This window comes from Malania oleifera, chromosome 2, assembly GCF_029873635.1.
Source record: "Malania oleifera isolate guangnan ecotype guangnan chromosome 2, ASM2987363v1, whole genome shotgun sequence".
Taxonomy (NCBI): domain Eukaryota; kingdom Viridiplantae; phylum Streptophyta; class Magnoliopsida; order Santalales; family Ximeniaceae; genus Malania; species Malania oleifera.
In genome coordinates this window covers 135,706,111-135,734,110 of record NC_080418.1, presented here as the reverse complement: position 1 = coordinate 135,734,110, position 28,000 = coordinate 135,706,111, and the positions used below count along the sequence as shown (strand labels likewise).

General features: G+C 39.5%; 1 protein-coding gene across 1 annotated transcript; it reads left to right on the top strand.

Moving 5' to 3' along the window:
* The first annotated feature begins 11,290 nt into the window (after nucleotides 1–11,290).
* On the top strand, nucleotides 11,291–13,075 carry LOC131148402 (uncharacterized). The gene is made up of 3 exons (XM_058098107.1): nucleotides 11,291–11,347; nucleotides 11,516–11,818; nucleotides 12,716–13,075. Exons 1-3 carry the CDS (start codon nucleotides 11,291–11,293, stop codon nucleotides 13,073–13,075), a joined length of 720 nt encoding a protein of 239 aa, XP_057954090.1.
* The last annotated feature ends 14,925 nt before the right edge of the window (nucleotides 13,076–28,000 follow it).

Here is a 28,000-nt window from a genome sequence, read left to right as displayed (position 1 = left end):
ATTATGTTGGAGATATGGATAATAGAAGGTCTACAACGGGATATGTATTTACCATTGTAGGAGGACTAGTATGTTGGAGATCCACGGTACAGTCTCTGGTAGCATTATCCTCGACTGAGGCGGAATATATGGCAGTTGCCAAAGCTGCAAAGGAAGCCTATGGCTTACCAGTTTGGTCGGAGAGCTGGGGTTACAATAAGATGGAGTGGTGTTGCCTTGTAATAGCCAAAGTGTCATTTACTTGGCGAAGAATTAGATATACCGTGCTAGAACCAAGCACATTGATGTGGGATTCCACAGGGTTTGGGAATTGATTGCTTCGAGTGAGCTTGTGTTGGAAAAAGTTCACACATTTGAAAATGCAACGAATATTTTGATAAATCAGTTAATTCTGAGAAGTTCAAACATTACTTGGACTTACTCCATGTCTCTAATTGATAGAAGGGAGGCAAACCCATCTGAGTGGTTCAAGTTCAAAGTGAAGCAGTTAGATATGTTTTTCAAGATTCTCCTAAGGGGCGTATAATCACTAAGGTGGAGATTATTGTTTATGGTGTGACACTTATACTTTGAATTTCATAAACTATACAAGCGCCCTGTGCTCGTCGACGAGCAGATCCCGAGAGTAGAAAAATCTTAGAATTCTAGAGATACCAAGAGTAGAAAATGGGCTTGTCAACAAATGCTCTGTTCTCGTCGACGAGTGTCCTTCTCTGGATTGTCAATGAATCCCCTGTACTCGTCGACGAGTACGCCTGGGCCTACAAGCAGTTTTTTGAATTTTGAATTTGAACGTTAGTGTGGTTGGGTAATTGGAGGGAAACCTCCGAGAGACTGTTATATATGTCATTCTGGGCATGTATTGAGTGAGAGTGATCATTTTGAGAAGTCTATTGTGTACTTTGATATTTCTTTAGTGAAATTTTTGTATCATTACTTCCGTTGATGTAGGCTTTGCCGAACCACATAAATCTTATTGTTATTCTTGTTGTTTATCATTTTTTTTTTTTTTTTTTGTGTTTCATTTGCTTATTGCATTTTTATTCTGGTGTGCATCCTAGTTATCCCATCCATATCACAACATTATAGACTACAGCAATTTATTAAAGGCATAAAAGTATGTCTTCAAAGAAACATAATTTTTAGGGTATGGTCATAGGAGAGGAAGAAGACAATGATGATAAAAAGCTATGATTGATGAAGAGCTCATTCTCAGTAAGTTGTAAACACACATAACTAGTATAATAAATTTGATTTTCAAAAATAATCTAATGAAATGACCTCTATCAATTTCAAAACTACTCTCCAATGTAAATACAACATGTTTAATAACATATATTCAACAAAAAATGACTTAACTAATTCCAAAATATATTAGACTAATATGTCTCTCATTGTCAATTTCAAAAGTGTTAAAATTTCCTACGTGCGCAAGGGAGCAAATAAAGCTGCACTTCAAGTGGCTAAACTTTCTAGGAGGGTAGGAGAAGTTTGAATTTGCCTCTATGTTTCAAACTTTTGTTTATTAGAGAGTTCTTCTTTAATAAATTTAATATTGTGTATATAAAGAAAAGCATTAGAATACAACACGTGTGATGGAAGTTTATGTACATAAATGTTAAAAAAAGGAAAGAAAAATAATTAAATGAGGAAAAAAAGGTTTATCATTGCCTATAAACATAAAGTCAATGTACTAGAGGAAGCTAATTGTTTGACTTTAAATACTTTGGCATGTCTTTTAATTCTACATCAACTTAGAAAAAAAAAAATTTAGCTATCACATTTTGCTCAAAAAAAAAAAAAAAAAATCATACATATCCTCAGCCATAGCTAGAGGAACTTCAACTTCACCACCCTTCCCTCCCAAATTTAAAATATTGTCAACTTATAAAATGCCATATGGCATCTTATATTTTGTTCACGTGATAAATAAATATGTAGGCCATTAAACCAGCATAATAGTTGAAACTATATTTAGAAAAATAATTCAAATGAAAGTCAAGGTAGAAAAGAGAGTGAATTTCTTATTGTGAATGTAGTGCTAATATTTTCAGTAGGGCTATTTTCATAAAGTTGTAGCTACAATTAAAAAAAATCAATTTTAATACTTGATTGAATTTTAACAAATGTGTTTGTTTATGGCTCTTAATATTATTTGTGAGATATCTAACATGGTGTAAATATTAAATAAAACTAAAAAAATTGATAATGAGTTGAGCTTGCTAAGACTCGGTCAACCATTCATTAGGCCAAATGACGCAACACTCGAATCATTTGGAAGTCTAAGAGTTTAGGCTACAATTTTCCTCTTTCACATTTAAAATTTTCAACATTTATTTCAATGATCGCAAGAACTTTCAACATATCCTCAAACAATATCATAGTGTACATTAGAAAAAGGCTAGAATAGTGTAGGTTGCAGAAAGGAGGGGAAAGAATTAGAGACAATATAGGAAAAAATGCAAAAAGGCAACCAAAGAGTATTAAATGTAGGGAGAAAAAGTTTATAAGGAGAAGGAATGGAATTTAAGGACTTGAACATGTAAGACAATCAATAATTGATGGGTGTGGATGACTTGAACATGCAGGGCTTGAACATGTAGGAAAAAAATTTTGAGTTTATTTTTTTAAATGATGTTGATGGATGCCCAAGGATAATTTTTCAAAAGACAAAATAGTCAAGCTTCTAAGAAAATTCATTGGTTACTAGTGTTAGTCTTAGTGGCTACATAATCATATTTAATGTATTTTGATGATATTAACATATTTGTAATTCCAAGTTTAACCTATCTTTGCAGATCAAGTTAGTGCAGGTGCAAGTGACAAATACATAAAGGTACTAAATCAAATTCAAAGATAAGATCAAGTGGACATTTGAGTAGGAAAGATCAAAGTGGACACTCACTCAGAAGAACTCCACATTCAATAAAGTCATAGTGTAATAGGGAGTGTTTGAGGTATGAACTATTATAATTCTTACAGTATTGTTTCACGCATGTTTATTGAGCAAGAGTTGAGAAAATTGCATTTGCATACTAGTTCGTAAGAGTGCATAGGATATAACCAAATCATAAGTTCAGTACTTATGAGTTTTTAGAGACAAAAGAGTTTTATAAAAATATCATTTACTCAAATGTATTTTTATATGGAACAAGCTTTAAATCATCTTAGTATTATAAACTTTCATAGACTTGGTCCTAATTGGGTTAAAACCATAATTAAGCACCTAAAAATCAAGTTAATGAACAAATAAGGCAAATTGTCAATGGTTTGACCATGTGCATCGACGGTTTCAAGCAGAGAGAAATGGATTTTTTCTTGAGGAAACCATCGACAGTTGGGGGAAAATCATTGATGGTCTGCGTCGAGATTCTACACTAACGGTTATAAACGACTTGTTTTCAAAGTAATAAATTAATTTATTAGCCCAACAGCCATAAAGCAGCTAGGAGCCCATTTTGCCTATAACTACAAATCCAAAGAGTTGTTTCAACATTGATCTTAGTAATCATATATTACTGGTAAGCATATTTCAATTAGTTCATCATATTTTTTCTCAACTTCTCTCTTGCTCTTCAATCTTAGTGTGATGCATTACTTTAAGAGGGTTGTGTGAGGATCTTGATTGTATCAATTATCAACTCATTCAAAGAGCTTCTTTTTTTTTCTTTTTTTTTTTTTGTAAATCATTTTCATCATCATGTTGTATTAAGGTTCTTGGTGAACCTAGTTCAAAGGTTCTTGGTGAACCAAAGTGAGTGGGTTCTTGGTGAACCTTGCTGAAAGGCTCTGTGTGAGCGTGAAGGGATTTGTCCCCATGACGTAAAGGTTTCTACGCCGGTGAAGGAGGTTGTTTAGTGGATTGTGGAAACCTTGAGTGTGACTCAAGGTGTTGATATAGGCAAGGGGTCTAACCACATTAACATTGGTGTTAAACTTTTCCTCCCTTCTCTTTAATTTATATCTTGTACATGATTTACTTTGTATTTATTGTGCTATAATCATTTGCATCTTGTCAAGATTTTATATTTTGTAGAGAAAAGAAAAAATACGCAAAAGAGTCTATTCATTCCCCCCCCCCCCCTTCCCCCTTTTAGACTCGACTTTAGGACCAACAAATAGTTGTAACTATCCTAATGTGCATATAAGGAAAGTGTAGGTGTTGAAATCTTAAACTTATTGGATTATGATTTTACTATAAGGAGAGGGTTGTGGATGGTGGCAACCCATTACTTAATGATTCACACATGTTTTCTAGATTTTCAAACTAAAGAGCATGAAATCAATAAGCTAATAGTCTATGTACTATTTTTAAGGTTGCCATGTAATATTGTAGTCATTTTTCTTCATATAATTGAAGATAATCACATAAGTAATGGTTCTCAAAGTACTTCACTGGAAGGGTATAGACACCTAATTTTATCTAAAATTGAAATTAATTGGAGAATAGAAGATTCAAATTAAAGTTGCTCTTGTAACAGCCCCAAAAATAATATGTGTTGTAAGTGTAATTCTAAAAAAAAATTAATTAATTAATTAATTAATTAATCTAATATTATGTTATATTATATTTAATTATATTATATTATAATATTATATATATATATATATATAATCTTCAAACCTCCCCCCAAGCCATGTTACACACTCTCTCTCTCCTCAAAGTCTCTCTCTCTTTCTCTCTCTAAGATTTCTCTTCATTTTCCAGGAAAATCGAAAAATGAACATCATATCTGAGACCTAACTCCGCTTCTGAAAACTTTAACCAAAGTGGATTCATTGTTTGGACGTCATAGGCACCATTCTAGGGTTAAAGTAAGGGGAATAGATTATGTCGGGTTTTGTATTAAAAGAAAAAAATATTCCCAATTAAATTTGAGTACGTGAATTTAATTAGATTTGTGTTATTTAGATTATGTCCAATTTAAATTGAGTATGTGAAATTAATTATATCTATGTTCAGATTTTATTTTAAAAATATGCCTGAATTAAATTAAACTGTAGGGATTTGAGTATATCAGGTTTTCTTGGAATATAATGGAATTAAAATAAATAGGTAAAATTAATCATACCCTTGTTTTTAGCAAAAATATTTATCCCATACAGTTATTATATTATGAATTATCATTCAAATTGTGTGGCATGAGTAAGGTTATATTTACTGTATAGATAAGCATGTCAAAATATTTTATGAAGATACAGAACAAAGTATGATTTTATACAGATTTAGGATAAGATATGTTTCGGACATATTTATGATATGATCTGATATGACAGTATTTAGACAGATTTATGTTATGACAATATTCAGACATATTCATGATATAACAGTATTAAGACATTGTTAACGGTTGATATACATTGTTGACCCACAACCTAATAGCTTAAGCTTTTAGGTAAAGTGGTAATCTAACATGGTATCAGAGCTGGTTACCAGGAGGTCCTCGATTCTAATCTTGTCGCCTGTCTTTATTCTGTGACATTATTTGTCATTTGTTTATCTCTCCACGTGCTATCGGGCTGCACGTGCGAGGGAGTGTTAAAGCTTGATATACATTGTTGACCCACAACCTAATAACTTAAGCTTTTAGGTAAAGTGATAATCTAACAAACATAATCATGATATGATAGTATTAAGACAGAATTATAATATGACGGTACTCAAACAGATTTATATGACAGTATTCAGACAAGTTTTATGAAATGAATCATGTATCAATTTTATTATATGAATAAATAGTATTATATGGTATAACCCTGATGGACTAATTATATTCAGAGCATGGTACCGTAGCTAGCCAGATTAGTCAGTGTCACCACACTACTCAGATAAAGTGTTGGTGTATGGATAGACGATTGTGCCCAGAGAAGAGTGGAGTACCCGTTGGCAATCCAGACCAGGCTGGGTAGGCTAATCGTACTTACAGACGCGTTATGTTTAACTTAACGTGGTAAGCCAGCCATTGCTAAGTCCCGCCTATGGGCAGCACAACCCGATCATGTGGGGTTATTACATGATATTTTGTGATTGCCCATCTAGGGAAATTCTTTTATGTGTGTGTGTATATATATATATATATCAAATGATTTACATATACAGAGAAACTTATTACAACAAAGTATGTATGTAAAAACTCAAAAAATTAAAATGATTAAAATGATTAGGAAAAATAATAAATTAAATAATTAAATAAACAAATAAAAGGAATAGTAAAAATAATAATAATAATAATAATAATAATAATAATAATAATAATAATTAATTTAATATTATTACATTGGTTTAATTAAATTGGGTAAAATGTTGGTTTTTTCCCTTATATATATATATATATATATATATATATATATATATAAATACACATATATAAATATATAATATAATATGATATTATGTTAAAGTAAGTGAAAGGGAAAAAAAAGGATAAAGAAAGCTTACCTGAGAAGCTTCTTCAATTCCAAATTGAATTTGAAATCTAAAGGACTTGCGACATCTCTCTCTCTTCATCTCTTGTCGTCTCTCCTCACCTTCTCTCTCTCTCTCTCTCTCTCTCTCCACATTTTCTCGACCAATATTCGGCCGATCATAAAACTGAAAATACCGCTAGGTTCCTATCTCTACCACCGATATTTCTACCGGCGCAGATTTTTAGTGGGAGCGGTATAGGCACCACTCCTGGTGTAAGGTAAACTCTTACTTTTGACTCAATTTCTCCTTAGATTTTCAGCTAAATCGACGATTGGACACCACCACGGGGTCCTAGTTTCGATCGTCATCATTTTGACTAGAGTAAATTTTTAATTTGGGTTTCCTAAGCACCACTCCAAAGCGAGAGTGTGATTTGAGGAAATAAATAAATTGGTTATATTTGAGAGTTTAATTACTTATTTGGAATTTATGGGCATAGGAAATGTTAAAATGGTATTTTATTTATGGTTAATTTAATTAAACTAGGATTATTGAATTAAGGTTCGGGTGAGCACATCAGGCATAGTTTTGGGGTTTCTATTGGCGTAGTTCAAGAAACCAGGTAAGAGGGAATATATATTAAACCAGGTTTTATGAATTAAATGGATTATATTATGTATATATGTATATGTTTTCGTATGGGTTTAAAATGTCAACCGTTTAAAATATAATTTCTGAGCCTAGGGCGATTTTATTAGATATGTATTTGTGAAAATGGACTGATGAAAGAGAAAGGTTTTTCAAGTTAATTGTGTAAGAAATTAAAGGTATATTTTCAGTATAAGAATGATAAATGAGGGTGGCTTTTTTTACAAAAAAAAAAAAAAATGTTTGAAATATTTTGCTAAATTGTGTGGCATGAGTAAAATGAAAATTATGTGTTGAATTATGTTATGTGTATAAGATATAGGTTATACAAGGAATGCAATGAGAATGAAAATGTTATATGAACTATGTTACATGTGATTGTTAGTGTAATCATGTAAATGATGAACAACTGAAATGAGCTGTAGACTAATTGATGATAGCTAAAAGAAGCTATAGTAGCAGATTTAGCGTATATCTATGTGGACTAACTGATGTACAGTTAAAAGGAACTGTAGTACGAATGCATGAAATGAAAGGGAAATGAAATATGAAATTTGAACAATGTAAAATGGGAAAGAGTCACGTAAAGTGAAATGCAATGAAATGTCAAAGTTAAGAACATATGTAGATGAGAGATACAAAATAATGATGGGCAAAATAATGTATTACAGTAGTATCAGTATGTATGCTAGTATAACATGGTACGTGTGTGGGTGGGGCAAACTCTTCACCCGAGGGCTTGCTAAGAAAGGCAAGTGCCCTAGTAGGTATTAGATGTAGTAGTAGGCTGCATAACGTATTAGGGCAGAGGAAAATTACTTGTATGGGTGGGCAAATTTCTTTAATCTCAGGAGCCTTTACTGGTAAACCATTATATGAGCTATGTGAGTACGAGATTACTTTTTCACCAGAGGGCTTACTAAGTAAGGTAAGTGTCCTGATATGCTTCAGTTGTGACCATCGGTTGCCTAAAGTATTAGAGCATAGAGGTGCTACTTGTCTGGTCAGATAATCACCCAAATCCTTAGGTATTCTTGTGAATAAAATACCTTGCATGTGTTTGATCAGGCTCAGAAAATGATTTTAAAAATTATGATAATGATTTTCAAATGATAAATACATATACATATATTATTTACAAACCTCATGTTGGTCACATGCTGATTTAATATATAATTTCTTCCCTTACTGAGATGTGTCTCACCCGAATACAAATTCATCTTTTTCAGGACCTCCACGTGATCAAACTTAGAGAGTCCGAGGTTGTTATAGCATTTTTGGATATAGAAAGAAAAAGAGTATAAACTTTGATAATACTTTTGGGATGTGTAAATTTTATGTTTTATATTTTATGTTTTATGTTTTAAGTCTTCTGAGTTGTGAATACTAGAAATTGTAGATTATGTTTTTGAAGATATGTATATATGTGGATACAGGTGGATGAATGGTTTATTTGGGATGTTAGAGTTAGAAACTCTGATCTTATATGGTTGGAGGATTATATTTATGTTTTATGCTATGTAAACGATAAAAGAATGTCAGGTTTCAGGTAAATGAATGGATAATGTGGCACTCGGGTCCCATGAGGCGGGTTCAGGGCACCATGAAGCACAGTTTATTCAGGTAATGCATCGAACCGGGTTTTCGGGTTCGAGGCGTTACAATGTATTTTCCATATATATAGGTGTGAGGGATGCAAACACAAACAATTCAAAATTCTATCCAGAAATTTGAAACTAAGGGGGGGACAACTGATATGCCCATAATAAATCACACTAATAAGGGCTGGTCAACGCCTGTTTCCCATTTTCTCTAGGTCTGACTCTCGGACGAGTGATTAGCTCCGATCTAATGAAGCGGAGGAGAGATCCACGCCAACACCCATAATAACCAGTAATAGGTGCACATACTTATGGCAGGAGAGCGATTCACGCCCCGTGCAATAAATCCGATCCAACCGGAGGTCAACTCAAGCTCCTATAAGAAGGGATTTGAAGTACAGGCAAAGGTAAGTGACACAACACTACTCTACTATTGCATTTAACCTCCCTAAAAGCCCTCCTCTTACTTAGGCATCGGAGAGATCCCCTGGAGTACACCCCGGGTCCTCCAACCCTTTTTTCTCTTCTTCTTTCAGGTTAACGAGAGTCGAAGGAGCATCCCAACTACTTTTTACCCCGCAATAGTTGGCGCCGTCTGTGGGAAATTACTTTTAGGAGGCGATATTATCTTGCTCTCGACTTTCAACATTCAAGCAATGCCGACCTCACGCAATTCTACCTCTTTCCCTGATACCAAAGAACCATCCCAATCCCTCCAATGGACCTCCACCGACTCATCTGGTGTCAGTAGGGAGGAGTTCCTTGCCTTCCAGAAGGAAATGAAGGACAAGCTCAACCAACTCTTACAATAGAAGAGTCAAGAAGGGCACGTCCTTCCCCAACCGCAAGAGAAACCCAGCGCAGACAAGCAAGCTAACGAAATAATGGAGAAATAAGAGAAAACTCACCTCAATAAGAAGGTAGAAGATGCAAATAGCGTGGATGTCAACCAACAAAGATCCACCGAGCTCGAGGAAAGAATAAAGAAGATAGATTACATAGAGAAGATGATGAAGGAGGGCAAAGCCAGGCCCTACTATAGGGAAACTTCCCTAAAGTCCGCAGAGTCTCCGTTCAGCAAAGAGATCATGGAAGCTCCATTGCCCAGTAGATTCAAGATGCCCACCTTTGATAGATACGAAGGTTTGTCTGACCCCATTGATCACCTGGAAAATTTCAAAATGTTAATGCAGTTGCAAGGGGCTCCTGACGCCATCATGTGCCGAGTGTTTGCTACCACCCTTAAGGGTACCGCCAGAGATTGGTATCGAACTCTTCGACCAGGATCTGTTGGTTCCTTCCAAGGGATGGAGCAAATGTTCATCGGCCACTTCCTTAGTAGCCGAAGAGTTGCTAAAACAACAGACCATCTAATGAGTATAGTGCAAGGGGACCGGGAGACTTTAAAGAACTTCGTGCACCGGTTCAACACAGCGACCCTAGAAATCCGCAACTTAGATATGGGGGTAGCCTTGGCCGCCTTGACAACGGCTCTCCAACCAGGAAGTTTCTTATACTCCCTAGGGAAAAAGCCGCTGGTGGATATAGGGGAGTTAATGATCCGAGCAGAGAAATACATAAACCTGGAGGAGATGATGGATACGAGAGGAAATCGTCTAGAGCAGAAAAGGGGAAACAATGGCAGAGAATCTGGAGACACGTATAGATCTCTAAAAAGACACCAAACTAGTGCGCTGCAAACTGGTCAAAAGACGAGAGGACAGCACAACAAGTTCTCCACCTACACACCTCTAAATGTACCGCGCTCAGAGTTGCTGATGCAGATCAAAAAGAAGGACTACGTTTCATGGCCTGAACCTATGCGAACGCCTCTACATAAGCGGAACATGTCCAAGTTCTGCGCATTCCATAGGGATCACGGCCACGACACAGAAGAATGCGTTCAGCTGAAGAAAGAAATCGAAGTCCTAATAAGAAGGGGACATCTGTCAAGGTTTGTCAAGAAAGAAAATCCACAAAGGGAACCATTCGAGCAGAGGAGGCATGGCGTAAAAGAGAAGGAAGAGCAAGCTATTGGGGAAATTGCGGTGATCTTCGGAGGATCCGCTAGTGGAGGAGATAGTGGGAGTGCATGCAAAAGATATGCTAAACAGGTGCTGACAATGGAAAAGGGGGAAACCAATAGCAAACGAAACAAGAAAGGTGACGCCATAACCTTTGACAGCGGAGATGAAGAAGGAGTGCAGCAACCGCATGATGACGCACTAGTGCTCTCCCTACTCGTGGCCAATTACATGGTTAGACGTATACTGATAGACAACGGGAGCTCAGGCAACATCATGTTCTAGTCGGTCTTGGTTGGGATGAAGATCGGCAAGGAACGATTGAAGCCCGTCTCGACCCCCTTGGTAGGATTTGGGGGAGACACTGTTCACCCCTTGGGAACAATCATGTTACCAGTGACAATAGGGATGACCCCGCAGCAGGTAACAACGTTGACAGAGTTCCTGGTGGTTGACCGACCTTCGGTGTATAATGTCATCTTGGGTCGCCCTTTCCTTAACGCAGTTCGGGCGGTAACATCAACTTACCACCTCAAAGTTAATTCCCTACACCACAAGGGATAGGATATGCCAAAGGAGATCAGGCCGCTGCCCGGAGTTGCTATGTAATGGCCTTGAAAGGGAAGATGGAGGCTAAAGAAGCTCTAACGGTGGAAGACCTAGAAGTCAGAGGAGAGTATCCCCAGATCAGTACATTACACGAAGATATCAACCACATACCACTACGAGGCCACCAAGAGAGAAGTATACAGATCGGGAATCACTTGCCCGACACCTTGAAAGCGGAGTTGACTGAACTCTTGGACGAATTCTCTGAATTGTTCGCATGGTAGGCAGCAGACATGCCCGGCATCGACCCTGCTGTGATAGAGCACAGGTTGCAGGTCAACCCCAACCACCGACCTATGAAACAGAAAAAAAGGAGCTTTGCGATGGAGCGGATCAAAATAATTAACGAAGAGGTGACGAAACTGTTGCAGGCCAACTTCATCCGAGAAGTGGACTACCCCGAGTGGCTGAGCAATATGGTCCTGGTCAGGAAGCCCAATGGAAAATGGCGCACCTGCATAGACTTCACGGACTTGAATAAAGCGTGCCCAAAGGACAGCTTTCCTCTCCCTCGAATTGATCAGCTAGTGGATTCGACCTTAGGGCACGAGCTCCTCAGCTTCATGGATGCTTACTCAGGGTACAACCAAATCCCTATGAGTCCAGCTAATGAAGAAAAAACTTCTTTTGTCACCGAAAGGGGTCTATATTGTTACCGGGTGATGCCCTTCGGCTTAAAAAATGCAGGGGCCACATATCAGAGGTTAGTGAACAAGATTTTTAAAGAACAGCTCGGAAAAACAATGGAAGCATACGTGGACGATATGTTGGTGAAGAGCATGGAAGCAGGGCAACATTGTAAAGATCTGAGGGAAACGTTCGAGCTCCTCCACCGGTACCACATGAGGTTAAATCCCTCGAAGTGCGTGTTCGGCATTTCTGCAGGTAAATTCCTGGGCTTTATGGTGACTCATAGAGGTATAGAAACAAATCCGGATAAAATACGAGCGCTGCTGGAGATGGAAGCTCCAAGGACTAAAAAGGAGATCCAAGTTCTGACCGGGAGGATAGCCTCCCTCAACAGGTTTATCTCCTGCTCAGGGGACAAAGGCTTACCTTTCTTTAGAGCACTACGGAAGAAGGGAGGATTCGAATGGGGGGAAGAGCAGGATGAAGCCTTCGAGCAGCTTAAGCAATACCTCGGATCCCCTCCTCTCTTGACAAAAGCAAAGAATGGGGAAGACCTCTATCTATATATAGCTTCCACGGAGAATGCCGTCAGCTCGGTTTTGGTCCGGGAAGAGGGTAGGAAGCATCAGCCTATATATTACACAAGTAAGGTGTTAAGTGGCGCCGAGAAGAACTATTGTATGGTGGAAAAAGCCGCCTTCTCCATCATCTGTGCAGCGTGGAAATTAAAACCCTATTTTCAAGCCCATAGGATTGTCGTGTTAACAAACCTGCCCATGAGACAAATTCTACAGCGACCGGAGAGTTCGGGAAGGATGACGAGGTGGTCAATAGAATTAAGTGAATTCGACATACAGTATCAACCGAGGCCCGCAGTCAAGGCTCAGGTACTCGCGGATTTTACAGCAGAAAGGCTCCCCGAGTCATCCACCAAGTCGGAGGAGTGGACATTGCACGTTGATGGGTCCTCTAATGCTTCTGGAGGGGGAGCCGGATTCATCGTTTCTGACCTAGAGGGCAATGAAACTCTCTTCGCCATAAAACTGGAGTTCATAGCAACCAACAACGAGGCGGAGTACGAAGCCCTGTTAGCCGGCCTGCGCCTGGCGGAAGCATTAGGGGTGGCACAGATCAAAGTACTGAGTGATTCCTAGCTGGTGGTAGAGCAACTTAAAGGAGAATTCGAGGCTAGGGATCCAAGAATGAAGAAATATCTCTCCAAGGCAAGAGAGTACATAGAGGCATTCGTCTAGTTCGACATAGAACACGTACCAAGAGCAAAGAATAAAAAGGCGGACGCACTCGCGAAGTTAGCCTCGGCAACCGGTTCGGAATGGAAAGACACTATCTATCTTGAACGCATAGGGAAACCCTCGTACGAGGAGGACAGAATTAACTCAGTGGCGTCCGAATTCAGCAAGGACGATTGGAGAGCGTCCTTATTCCTATACCTCCAGGACGGATCCTTACCAGAAGATAATAAGGAGGCTCAAAAGGTGAGGAGGAAAGCTGCAAGATATACGTTGATGGGCTGGGAGCTCTACAGGCGATCCCTGACATTGCCCTACCTTCAATGTTTAAGCAAAGACGAAGGGGAATACATACTACGGGAAATCCACGAAGGAGTATGCGGAAACCACGTTGCCAGTAGGGCTCTAGCTCACAAAGCTATGCGACAGGGATTTTACTGGCCCACAATGAAGAAGGACGCGGTCGAGCTCGTCAAAAAATGTGACAGATGTCAAAGGTGCGCAGTGGTACCACACGCACCCTCTAGTCTACTCTCCCCTCTAACCAGTCCCTGCCCTTTTGCTCAGTGGGGGATAGATATCCTCGGACCTCTTCCACAAACGACTGGCCAAAAAAAATTCTTGTTGGTAGCAATAGATTATTTCACTAAGTGGGTAGAGGCCGAACCTCTAGCCACCATAACAGAGTGGAATATTACACGCTTCGTGTGGACCTCATTGGTTTGCCGCTATGGCATTCCCTCGGGGATAGTTACAGACCACGGGAAGCAGTTCGACAACGACCGCTTCAAAAAGTTCTGTTCGGACCTATCTATTAAGCTTCTCTTCGCGTCAGTGGCGCACCCCCAGAGCAATGGACAAGTAGAGAATATGAATCAGACGATTCTGCACGGACTGAGGACGCGACTCGAATCCATGCAAGGTAGATGGACAGAGGAACTCCCTTCCCTTATATGGGCGTACCACACCACCAAGAGAGCAGCAACAGGGGAAACCCCGTTCATGCTTGTCTTCGGCGCAGAAGTAGTCATCCCAGCAGAGGTGGGCATACCCTCTTGGCGAAGGAAGTACTTTAATGAGCAGACCAACAGTGAGGAGCTCAGGTCCGAAATAGACCTACTGGAAGAGAGACAGGATCAGGCGAATTTAAAAGTTGCAGCATACCAGTAGAGGGTAGCAAAGTACTACAACAACCGCATCAAAGTACGGAATTTCCATCCAGGAGACTTAGTCCTGAGGAAGAGGCGAAACAACCCGTCTGAGCAAGGGTCGCACAAGTTAAAGCCTAACTGGGAGGGCCCATACAAGGTCACAACAAAGATAAAACCTGGAACATACAAGTTGGAAGATGTAGGGGGGGAAGAAGTTAAGAACACATGGAACTCTGAAATGTTAAAGAAATACTATTCTTGAGAACCCCTTCTTGCAGCGCTGTAATAAAAGTGTCTCTTACAAAAGTTGCACTACATCAATAAAGGATGAAAAATTCAAAATACATGTTCGGTTCCTACAAACTAGTTTGCTTTGCTCCCCTCTCCAACTTCCTCCTCCTCCCCTTCTTCATCCTCTTCCAGATCCTCCGCAGACTCAGGGCTCTCGTCGCCATAACCATGAGAGCTTACACCATCAAGAGGAATCTCAGGATGTTTAGTCCTTACTTGATCACGGCACCTCCTGAATCCAACTCGATAAGCTTTAGAGGTGTCGATAACAAATTGGTTGGAGTCTTTGTACTTCTTCACTGTAGTTCGGGAAGCAGAAGCAGCAGCAGCAGCTTCTCGGGCAGGAAGTTCCTCCCTACAAAGGCGATCGACCTCTGCCTGCAGAGCCCGCTCGCGGACCTCGGCCTCGTGCAGTTCGTTCTGAGCGAGAACATATTTTTCCTGGGCATCGAATGTCTGGCGATACATCTCCACAACTTTCTCCTCTTGGGCTAGAGCCATCGTCGCCAGCTGTAGAAGAATACAAAGTATGGAACAGTTAGCAAGACTATGCATAAGTCCAAAAAAAAAAATGTAAAGCAAGTAAAGTAGACACCTGGTACGAAGTATGGCGGATTTTCGCCGAGAGAGCGTCAGGAAGGGTACATTGGGCCTGCACAAAATCCTCGGCATGCACAGTCCGACGGAGAGCAGAGGCAGAACAGGTCGGCTCGTGAAAGATGGCTTCAACTTGAGCCTGCGAGTGCGTAGGAGGAGCAGCATGGACCTCGTCAGTGAGGGCGCCGGAATCACCTACTGCAGGGGCATCCCTTTGAGAGGATTCTCCTTCGACCTCTCTTCTCTTCTTCCTACTCCTACTCACCCTTTGCTTTCTAGCTTCTCCCATGAGGGATTCATACCTGGTGAAGTCCATATCTGCAAGGATAAAAGAGAAAGGGAGTGAGAACACCCACAGTAAAGATAACACCCGAACGTACACATACACATAATCTAGGGAGAGAATGACTTGAGGAAACGGGGCTGATTCCCCATTGCACAAGGACACGCTCCTGGAGCAGCTCCACATGAGGGATAATGCCTTCTTCACCGAGGGCACGAAGTTCTTTCAGGAAGGCCTGCTCTTCGGGGGAAAGTCTGGGGAGGAGATGGCGCACCCGAACTACAAGGGAAAAAGGGGTGAAAGGAGAAAAGATGGGTTAGACGGATAACCTACTTGTAAACCCTGAAAAAGAGGGTGGAGAAAGATAACAACGTTACCATCAAGAGGAGAAGACTAGACAAAGGAGCCAGTGTAATTCAACTCTCCCAAGGCAAAGAAGTAACGGGTCTTCCAGTTATGGATGGAAGAACTGCCTGGTGAGAAAAGTTTATAACCTGGTAGAGAGTTGAAATAATATAGCTTCTTTTCTGCAGAATGAGATCGCATTTGGAAGCAACTTCTGAAAAGTGGGACGGTAGGCTGATGGCCTAAGCGGAGCAGAAGCACGGCAAAATAGGTGAGCGAAAGATAAGAGTTCGGAACAAGTTGAGATGGTGCTATGCGGTAAAAACGTAGTATGTTAGAAAAAAAAAGGGGGAAAAGGGAGCCTAAGACCCAAATCTAGATAATCGGTATAGAGGCAGAGCTCCTCGGATTTTTGGTCAAGAGCTGACTCGGTAGCAGAGGGTAACCTAACAGTGATATTCGATGGTATGGCAAAAAAATAACGAGCATTCTGCAGGTCGGAGGAGGAGAGCTCACAACGAGCGCTCCGAACTGTAGTAGGAACCCTTAAAGGCTGTGAGGAGCTCTCCATATATATATATATATATATATAAACCTGAAGGAAGCAGTACCTACACCTAAGGATCAAACGAGCAAGCAACAGCAAAGACGAAGAAGAAAAGATGCCAAGACAGATCAAGACAGTAAAATTTCACACACAAATAGCTAGGCAATCTTAAAAGAAAAGATCAAACATACAAAACTAACGCAAGAACAACGAAGAACATAAAGAACAACAAAACAAAAATGCTATAGAGAGGGAAAGCATACCTAGCACCAAATGGGGGACTGGTGGAATGAAGAAGAGTAGAGAAGCAAGCAGTTCTCTTGGAATGAAGACGAGTGTGGAATGAAAGAGCCCCCTGGCCTTTATAAAGAGAAGGGCACGAATCCCTGTGGCAGGAATCTCAAGAATTTTCATTTATGAGAAGGATTACGTCTCGAGGGAGGAAAAGTACGCAGACAGTCTCTGACAAATGCACAGACGCGGCTTCCCAAGGACAAACGTCATCTCAGAAACACCAAGTCGCCTCGGACACAACATTAGACGGATGCTTTCATCCGACCCACGTTCCAAGGTATAACGCATTTAAAACCTGCTTTTATGTCTCTCTCGCAGGAAAGAAGCGTGCTATGACGCCTCGGGAAGGTGTAATAAACGCGAAGGCCAAACTGACGAGCACGACTCGTGAGGCCAGAAGAACCCAACAAATGAGCACGACTCATCAGGAGGATGGCCCAAACTGACGAGCACGACTCGTGAGGCCAGAAGAACCCAACAGATGAGCACGACTCATTAGGAGGATGGCCCAAACTGACGAGCACGACTCGTGAGGCCAGAAGAACCCAACAGATGAGCACGACTCATCAGGAGGATGGCCCAAACTAACGAGCACGACTCGTGAGGCCAAAACAACCCAACAGATGAGCACGACTCATCAGGAGGATGGCCCAAACTGACGAGCACGATTCGTGAGGCCAAAACAACCCAACAGATGAGCACGACTCATCAGGCGGATGGCCCAAACTGACGAGCACGACTCGTAAGGCCAGAACAACCCAATAGATGAGCACGACTCATCAGACGGAAGGCCCAGATAACGAGCATCACTTGTAGGGCCACACAACCTATTAAGTCGGATAGCTTAGCCAATTTCCCTCTATGGGACAGGTCGGACTAATTCCAATTGAACAGTTCGGCCTGAGTCTTCAAAAAACTCGGAAGAAACAGCTTGGCGCAAATAGCTCGGCACGAGTCTCTCTTCGAAGAGCTCGGCATGAGTCTCTCTTTGAAGAGCTTGGCAAAAATAGCTTGGCACGAGTCTTTCTTCGAAGAGCTCGGACAAAACAGCTCAGTATGATTCTTTCTTCGAAGAGCTCGGCACAAACAGCTCGGCACGAACAGCTCGGCACGAGTCTTTCTTCGAAGAGCTCGGCACGAACAGCTCGGCACGAGTCTTTCTTCGAAGAGCTCGGACAAAATAGCTCAGCACGAGTCTTTCTTCGAAGAGCTCTGCATGAATAACTTAGCACGATTCTTTCGTCAAAGAGCTCGGCACAATTCTTTCGTCGAAGAGCTCGGCACGAGTCTTTCTTCAAAGAGCTCGGACAAAAACAGCTCGGAACAAACAGCTCGGCACAAACGATTCTGCACGAGCTGCTCAACTACTCTCCCAAAAAAAAAAAAAAAACGGGAACACAATTAAGTGTTGAAACCTTTAAAGAGAGGGATGCAAACACAAACAATTCAAAATTCTATCCAGAAATTTGAAACTAAGGGGGGGACAACTGATATGCCCATAATAAATCACACTAATAAGGGCTGGTCAACGCCTGTCTCCCATTTTCTCCAAGTCTGACTCTCGGACGAGTGATTAGCTCCGATCTAATGAAGCGGAGGAGAGATCCACGCCAACACCCATAATAACCAGTAATAGGTGCACATACTTATGGCAGGAGAGCGATTCATGCCCCGTGCAATAAATCCAATCCAACCGGAGGTCAACTCAAGCCCCTATAAGAAGGGATTTGAAGTACAGGCAAAGGTAAGTGACACAACACTACTCTACTGTTGCATTTAGCCTCCCTAAAAGCCTTCCTCTTACTTAGGCATCGGACAGATCCCCCGGAGTACACCCCGGGTCCTCCAAGCCTTTTTTCTCTTCTTCTTTCAGGTCAACGAGAGTCGAAGGAGCATCCCAACTACTTTTTACGCCGCAACAGATATGATGAATCAAGTTATTCAATAATACTTGGATCAATTTATTATAGTTTTTACAAATTATTTTTGATATATTCAAAGACTCAAGAAGAGCATGAACAACATTTGTGATAAATTTTACAAACATTATGCGAGCATCAGTTATATGCTAAACGGGGAATGTGAGTTTTGGACAATTTGTGCAAAATTTTTAGGTCATTTCATGATCAAAAAATGGTTATCTATTGATTCTACTAAGGTTGATGTTGTATTGAGTTGGGAAACCCCTAAAAATGTGGTTTAAATTCAAAGCTTCCTAGGTTTGGTCAGGTATTATCGCAGGTTTGTGCGGAATTTTTTCTATAATGTTTGTGCCACTTATCAAGTTGACAAGGAAAAGGTGGTTTCCTAGGGATCATGATACTTAAAGCATCACAAGTGCAATTATCTAGCCCATAACTTAGAATTAGATGTTATTATGTTTGCATTAAAGTTGTATCATTCATACTTATATGGACACAAATTTGAACTGTATTCAGACAATAAAAACCTTAAATACCTCTTTATTCAAAAAGAATTTTATTTTGAAATTAGGGGATGATAAAGGGAGAAAGGTTCTGTTGGTGTAGGATCTTTGGGAACTGGAAATGAGAATTAAAGTTGTTAAGTGTTGGTGCTGAAACAAGGGGTATTAGATCATGATGTCCAATCCATCGATTCGTGGTAGTTATAAATTTTAATAGATTTCTTTACGAGTTTAACTCGAAACTTGTTGGGTTAACGATAGATTTTATTTGGAATTATATGTAGAAAATTTCGAGAATGAAATTTCTATAAGGAGGGGAGAATGTAACAACCCCAAAAATAACATGCGTGTAAGTGTAATTCTAAAAGAAATATTAATTAATTAATTATTAATTATTAATTATTAATTATTAACTGAATAATATATTAATATATTAATATATTAATATAATATAATATCATATCATAATATTTTATATATATACACACACACATAAGTCTCTTGAAGCCTCCAAAGGCTTCAGAAGATTCAATTGGAATTGAATCTTCAAACCCCCCAGGCCGTGTTACACACTTTCTCTCTCTCTCTCTCTCTCTCTCTCTCTCTCTCTAAGATTTCTCTTCATTTCCCTATCAAATCGAAAAACGAACATCATGTGTGTGTGTACACACACACACGTAAGTCTATTGGAATTGAATCTTCAAACCCCTCCCAAGCCGTGTTACACACACACTCTCTCTCTCTCTCTCTCCTCAAAGTCTCTCTCTCTCTCTCTCTCTCTCTCTCTCTCTCTCTCTCTCTCTCTCTCTCTCTCTCTCTCTCTCCCTCTAAGATTTCTCTTCATTTCCCGGCCAAATCAAAAATTGAACATCATATCTAGGTCCTAGCTCCACTCCTGAACACTTTAACCGGAGTGGATTCGTCGTTTGGACATCGTAGGCACCATTCCAAGGCTAAGGTAAAAGGAATAAATTATGTCAGGTTTTATATTAAAAGAAAAAAATATTCCCGATTAAATTTGAGTATGTGAATTTAATTAGATTTGTGTTATTTAGATTATGCTCGATTTAAATTGAGTATGTGAAATTAATTATGTCTATGTTCAAATTTTATTTTAAAAATATGCTTGAATTAAATTAAACTGCAGGGATTTGAGTATATCAAGTTTTCTTAGAATATAATGGAATTAAATTAAATAGGTGAAATTAATCACACCCTTGTTTTCAGCAAAAATATTTATCCTAGACAGTTATTATATTATGAATTATCATTCAAATTGTGTGGCATGAGTAAGGTTATATTTTATGTATAAATAAGCATGTCAAAATATTTTATGAAGATACAGAACAAAGTATGATTTTATACAAATTTATGATAAGATATGTTTCAGAAAGATTTATGATATGATTTGATATGACAGTATTCAAACAAATTTATGTTATGGCAGTATTCAGACATATTCATGATATAACAGTATTCAAACAGAATCATGATATGACAGTATTCAGATAGAATTATGATATGACAATATTCAAACATATTTATATGACAGTATTCAGATAGGTTTTATGAAATGAAATCATGTATCAGTTTTATTATATGAATAGACAATATTATATGGTATAAGAACTCTGATGGACTAATTATATTCAGAGCATGGTACCGTAGCTAGCCAAATCAGTCAGTGCCACCACACTACTAAGATAGATTGTTGGTGTATGGATGGATGATTGTACCCAGAGAAGAGTGAAGTACCCCCCCCCTCCCTAGTAGTCCGGACCAGGCTGGGTAGGCTAATCGTACTTATAGACGCGTTATGTTTGGCTTAGTGTGGTAAGCCAACCATTGTTAAGTCCCGCCTATGGGCTGCACAACGCGATCATATGGGGTTATTACATGATATTATATGATTTCCCATCCAGGGAAATTCTTTTATGTGTGTGCGTGTGTGTGTGTCTATATATATATATATATCAAATGATTTACGTATAGAAAGAAACTTATTACGACAAAGTATGTATTTTTCATATATATAGGTGTGAGTACAGATTTATGTGATATTATCAATTAAAGTTAATTATTTAAAAGTTATATTTATGCAACATCAGAACTCATATTGCCACACACTGACAATAATCAATTTCATCTTACTTGTTAGGGATCTAAGAACAATAATCACACACACAAGCAAAATAAGCACACAAAATAAGAACACCAGATTTACATGGTTCGGTCTAATCAGACCTACGTCCACAGAGCACACTGAATATACTATAACCTAGGAGAAAAACAAGAGGAGGAGACACACACTCAACTCAACTCTTCTCACAATTTTCCCTATCTCACCTTCAGCACTCTCACACTCCTCGCTTACTCACTTCACTATATTTACATTCACATACAATTGCTTCATTATATAGCTATATTGAATGGATAGGAAAGGAAGGGAGTATTTGGGATATTTAATGGGTTATTTTAGCACGTGGGCATTATCATTCCAGTGTATGAAAGCTAGCTCCTCCGCGGCTCATTTTCATCTACAGCTCATCCTCTTCAAGGCCATTTAATTTTTCGTTTCCATTTAATCCATTTCCATTTTCTCTGTTTCCATTTCAGCTTAACAATCTCCCTCTTGGAGACGGAGATACTATCTCAACCAGTATATAGATAATGATATGCTCAAATCTGTCTTCAAGCATGAAGACCAACTAAAGTTGAGCATAACTTCAACTTCTCTATAGTCACCACCTTTGTCAACATATCTGTCGAATTCTTGCTACCTTGGATTTTTTTCCAGTGTCAACATTCCATCCTCTATAAGAGATCTGACGAAGTAATAATGCAATCCAATATGTTTAGTTCTGGAATGAAATGTGGAGTTCTTTGCCAGATGTATCGCACTCATACTGTCACTATACAAAACATTCATCTCCTGCTTTAATCCAAGCTCCGTTAACAAACCTTGAAGCCAAATCATCTCTTTACTGACTTCTGTCACTGCTACATACTCAACTTCTATAGTAGATAGAACAACAATCTTCTGTATCTATGACATTCAACTAACAGTTGTTGTGCCAACAGTGAATATATATCCGGTGGTACTTCTACAATGATCAATTTCACCTGCAAAATTGGCATCAACATATCCTCAAATTTTCAAATCTCCTTTGCCGAAACATAGGCATTTATAAATAGTGCCATGTAGATATCTCAAAATCCACTTCATTGATTCCCAGTGAGTCTTCCCTGGATTTAACATAAACCTACTGATAGCTCCCACTGCTTGACCAATGTCTGGTCTAGTACCAATCATGACGTACATGAGACTTTCAATGGCTAAGGCGTAAGGTACCTTAGCCATGAAGTCCTTCTCTTCATCTGTCTAGGGAGCCTAATCCTTGGAGAGACGAAAGTGACTAGCCAATGGCGTATTTACTACCTTGGTGCTGCTCATGTTGAATTTCTGTAAAATATAGCTAATATACTCCTACTAAGATAACCGCAACGTTCCTTGTTGGTTATCTCTAGAGATCCGCATCACAAGTATCTTCTTGGATGAACCCAAGTCCTTCATGTCAAACTCCTCTGACACTTGCTGCTTCAATTTCCTAATTTTCCCTATATCTAGTCCTGCAACTAACATGTCATCGACATATAGCAATAGTATGATATAGCTAGAATGATACCTCTTGAAGTAGCAACAGTGGTCGGCATTGCACTTCTGAAAATCTTTTTTATGCATAAAGCTGTCAAATTTTCTGTACCATTGCCTGGGAGCTTGTTTGAGACCATACAAGCTCTTTTTCAATTTGCACACAAGATTCTTTTTACCTTTTACTAAGAATCCTTCTGGCTGGTGCATGTAAATCTCCTCATCAAGATCACCATGAAGAAATGTTGTATTCACATTCAATTGCTCGAGATGTAGACCCCCTGAGGTAATAATGCTAAAGACTGATCTTATGGTTGTTAACTTCACAACCGGTGCAAAACTTTTAGTGTACTCAATTCCTTCCTTCTGCTCGAAGCCTTTGACTACCAATCGGGCTTTGTACCTCTAGGATCTACCATGCTCCTCTTTGATTTTGTACACCCACTTATTATGAAGAGCCTTCTTACCTTTGGGCAACTTAGCTAGTTCCCACATTTTATTGGAGTTGAGGGACTTCATCTCGTCCTTCATTGCAAGCTCCCACTTGCTCGAATCTCGTGCCTGACATGCTTCATCATGGCATTTGGGTTCTCTTCCATATGTAAAAAGTAAATAATTCATATACCTCTTATTTGGTACATGCTACCAAGAAGATCTCCTAAGCTCCGGAGCTGGAGTAGGAGACGATGGTGCGACAATCTACTCCGCAGGTTCCTCTGCCTGAAGAATCTTGACATTTTGCTGTTGTGTCTCCTCTACCTGAGGATTCTCGGTGTTTTGTTGTTGTGTCTTGACACCTCCTAGGACATCATCCAAGTCTACATAGGTTGTTTCATTCTGAACTGGTTCTGCGGGTTCATTGGTTCTGTTATGTGTCTATCTTTGTACATCACTTTTTCATTAAAGATCACATCTCTGCTTCTAATCACCTTCCTATTTTCATCATCCCAAATGCGATACCCATACTCATCTTCACCATAACCGACGAAGGAGCATTTCCGAGACTTTGGATCAAACTTTTTTTTGACATGATCATTAACATGCACATATGCTACACAACCAAAAACTTTCAAATATGAAAGTATCACCTCTTTTACTCTCCATACCTCTTTTGGTAGATTGTTGTCCAATGATACTAATGGACTCCTGTTAATCAAGTATGTTGTTGTATCAACTGCTTCTACCCATAACTTCTTTGGTAGGCCTGACTGCATACACATGCTTCTCACTCTTTCAGTCAATGTTCGGTTCATCCGCTCACCTACCCTATTGTGCTGAGGCGTACCTGGCACAATTCTTTCCATCCTAGTATCATGCTCATAGCATAATTTCTTGAACCCGGTGTCATCATACTCACCACCATTATCAGTTTTCAGCTTCTTGATTTTCAAACAAGTTTCATTTTCAACCACCCCTTTCCAAATCTTAAAAGCATCAAAGACGTCAAATTTGTATTTCAGGAAGTAAACCCATACCTTCTGAGAATGATTGTCAATAAACACCATGAAGTAATTCCTTCCACCTAGGGATGAGACGGTCGTCGGTCCCCGTACATATGAGTGGACTAGTTGAAGTCTCTCCTTCTTTAGGGCACTGGTGAATGTCTGGAAACTAACCTTCTTCTGTTTCCTGCGTATACAATCCTCACACATATCAGTCTTTACTGACCATAGATCACCCAACTTTCCCTTCGAGTGCATCACCCTGAGTCCCTTCTCACTAATATGACCAAGTCGTTGATGTCAAATGTTGCTATCGACATTTTCTATAGCAATTTAAATAGACATACATGCATTAGAAGTCACATAAAGCGTTCCACTTTTCTTACCTCGTGCAATCGACAGTGCTCCCTTTGAAATCTTCCATTTATCGCTAATGAATGTTGTGATGTATACCTCATCTTCCAGTTGACCGACTGAGATCAAGTTCTTTCTCAGGTCTAGAATATATCTGACATCCTTCAGCTTCCAAACTGACCCGTTCAACTTGATCTTCACAATTCCATTGCTAGTTATGTTGTAAGGTTGGTCATTGACAAGGTATACCTTATCGAAGTCACCTAGTATATACTCATCTAGGCAATCTTTACTACACGTGGCATGAAATAAGGCTCTAGAGTCTAAGACTAAGACTCCTTCTTGCTCTCCAAAGAGCATATCAACATATCATCTTTCTTGGACCTTTGCACTGGTTTCTGAAATGACCGAACTTTCCATAGTTCCAGCACTCAATGTTCTTTGTGCCCTGGGAACCTTTAAGATTTCTGGATTTGGATCGCCTGGACCTAGATTTGCTGCGATTGCTTGATCGGCCATGCCCGTTTCCTTTCCATGAATCTCTCCCTCGGCTTTCCACATTCAATACTGAACTTGAAGTGGAAGCAATGTTTGATATCCTGATCTCTTCTGTCAAAATCATGCTGACAACTTCGTCAAAATTCATCTTTGATTCTCCTGAAAAACTAATAATTGCAATAATAATACCTTTCCAACTCTCAGGCAGTTGACTAAGAATCAGTAAGGCACGGATCTCACTATCAAACTTGATTTCAACTGAGGCGAGTTGATCCAACAGCTCATTGAAATTATTTAGATGTCTAGCTACTAAAACTTTCACCTACGGACATGTTCATGGTAAATAACTTTTTCATTAAGTGTACCTTATTGGCTGTTGATGGCTGCTCACACATGTTGGAAAGTGCATCCATAAGAGACTTGGTGGTTGTCATGTGCTTGATATTAAAGGCAACAGAATTTTTTAGCGTCATCCTGATAGCTCCAAGAGCTTTTCGATCATAAAAATCCCACTCGTCCTCCTTCATGGAATCTAGTTTTCCCTTCAATGGTAAATGCAACTCCTTACCAAACAAGTAGTCCTTGATCTTCATCTTCCAGAAACCGAAGTTGGTGCTGTTAAACAACTCAATCTTTGAGTTATTTTCATTTGACATCTCGATTTGTCGATCTAGAGATGGAATTAGCTCAAATGGATAGCATGGTTGGATTTGAAATGGCTGGAAACCTTGCAAATGGTTCAAGTCATTCAAAAAACAGACTTGAAATGACTTCGAAAACCTAGTCAAACCTTCTCATCAAAATCGGTCAACATTTCGTTAAACTTAACAAGAATATACTCCCACTTAATAGAATATTTTGATGTTGTTACTGACGACATTAATTAATGCCGTTAACTAACTGTTGAAGTGACAAGTGGGACCCAATGATGACATGGCGCTGATGTGGCAAGTAAGGCCCCAATGATGACATGGTGCTGACGTGGTAAGTGGGACCCAATGATGATGTGGTGCTGACGTGGTAGTGGGGCCTAGTGCTGATGTGTATGCTAATGTGCCAGTGGAGCCCAATGATGATTATACTAAATTACACCAAGTAAATTCTCAGGGAAATGGGGAGTCACAATGGACCGCTTAAATCCCACTTTCCTAGATAGAATTTTCTTAGACACGTAATTAGTACAATATAGCTCCTACGACCTCTGATCTGGCAACTTTGCTCCGATTTTGGAATTTTGCTCTGATCTGGCGACTTTGCACCGATCTGTCTCTGATACCACTTGTTAGGGATCTAGGAACAATAATCACATACACGAGCAAAAAAAGCACACAAAATAAAAAAACCAAATTTACGTGGTTTGGTCTAATCTGACCTATGCCCACGGAGCACACCGAATATACTATAACCTAAGAGAAAAACAAGAGAAGGAGACACACACTCAACTCAACTCTTCTCACACTTTTCTCTCTCTCACCTTCAGCACTCTCACACTCCTCGCTCACTCACTTCACTATATTCACATTCACGTACAATTGTTTCATTATATAACTATATTGAATGGATAGGAAAGGAAGGGAGTAATTGGGATATTTAATGAGTTATTTTAGCGCGTGGGCATTATCATTCCAACGCATGAAAGCTAGCTCTTACGCAGCTCATTTTCATCTACAACTCATCCTTTTCAAGGCCGTTTAATTTTTTGTTTCCAATTAATCTGTTTCAATTTTCTCTGTTTCCATTTCAACTTAATATTACTAAGAGGTGTCTTACCTCATGATTATCCAATATTTTTCAAATACTATGTGGAGTATAATAGTGATCAGAGTAGCGCCGCAAAAGCGTGGGTGGGATAGAAGGTCGTGTTTAGAATTATATTATTTTATTTATGTTGTAATGAGTTTAGATCTTTATGGTAATATCCATTATTTGATAAGTTTAGATATTTAATGTAATATTGGGATAATTTAGTACTCTTGTAATTTTCATTTAAAGTATTCCGCTATCTGTTTAAGTGATTATTATAATATGAAATATTCAGGTTATTACAAGTGGTATTAGAGAAATTGAACGAAATTTTCCGGGTCATCACGGCTCTCCCCTTACACTAAGCCTTTTTTCATAAGTTTCAAAATTGAACCTTTAACTGCATTTTTAAGGCTTAATTGAGTCGATTGAGGAGTTATCCCAAATAAGGATAAGCTCCTATCCCTCGAAGAACTTTCTCTTGTTTATAAAAGTTCCATTTAGGATAAGGAAAGGGTTTCCTTACTTTAAAAGGACATTTTTTTAATTAGAAGATTAGGATTAGCCTCCATCTTCCCCTATAAACAAGATGTGATAGCTCTTGCAAGGACACACACCTATGGGTGAGCATAATTTGGGGAAAACCGAATTAACCGACCGAAATTGGTCAGTTCGGTTCGGTTAAAAAATTCGGTTCAATCGGTTGAGTTATGCTTTCCAATATTTCAGTTAATCGGGTTTCGGTTCGGTTAATGGAGAATATTAATTCGGTTAACCAATTAATCGATTTACGAATTAATTAAATTTTAAATATAAATTAGTAAATTAAAATCCGATTACTCATTCCCTCTCATACTCTCAGTCTCACGCTCTCACAGTCTCACTACTCTCAGTCGCAGAAATCAGAACTCGTAAGGCCCTCACTGCCTTTCTCTCGCTCACCCGAGCTCGGTCCTCTGCACCACCAAGCACCATCTTCACATGATGCCTTCATCTGTGTCCATCGCCATCACCGTCACCGGCCATCATCACCAACACAGTCACTGCTCTCTGAAGTCGGAAGCCCTCAGTGAGTCACTGCCTCTCTCTCGCTCACCTGAGCTCACTGCTCCGCACCACCATCTTCATGTGATGCCATCGCCTGCACCCATTGCCATCACCGTCGCCACTGGCCAGCCATCGTCACTAGTAGGTCCAGCACACAAGC

What these genes read in the sequence shown, in the direction of transcription:
- LOC131148402 (XM_058098107.1), top strand. Translation starts at nt 11,291, where the DNA reads ATGGCCTTGAAAGGGAAGATGGAGGCTAAAGAAGCTCTAACGGTGGAA. An exon ending in TAACGGTGGAAGACCTAGAA is followed by an intron (nt 11,348 to 11,515) that starts GTCAGAGGAGAG and finishes TTCGCATGGTAG; the next exon opens with GCAGCAGACATGCCCGGCAT. An exon ending in TCCCTCGAATTGATCAGCTA is followed by an intron (nt 11,819 to 12,715) that starts GTGGATTCGACC and finishes CAAATTCTACAG; the next exon opens with CGACCGGAGAGTTCGGGAAG.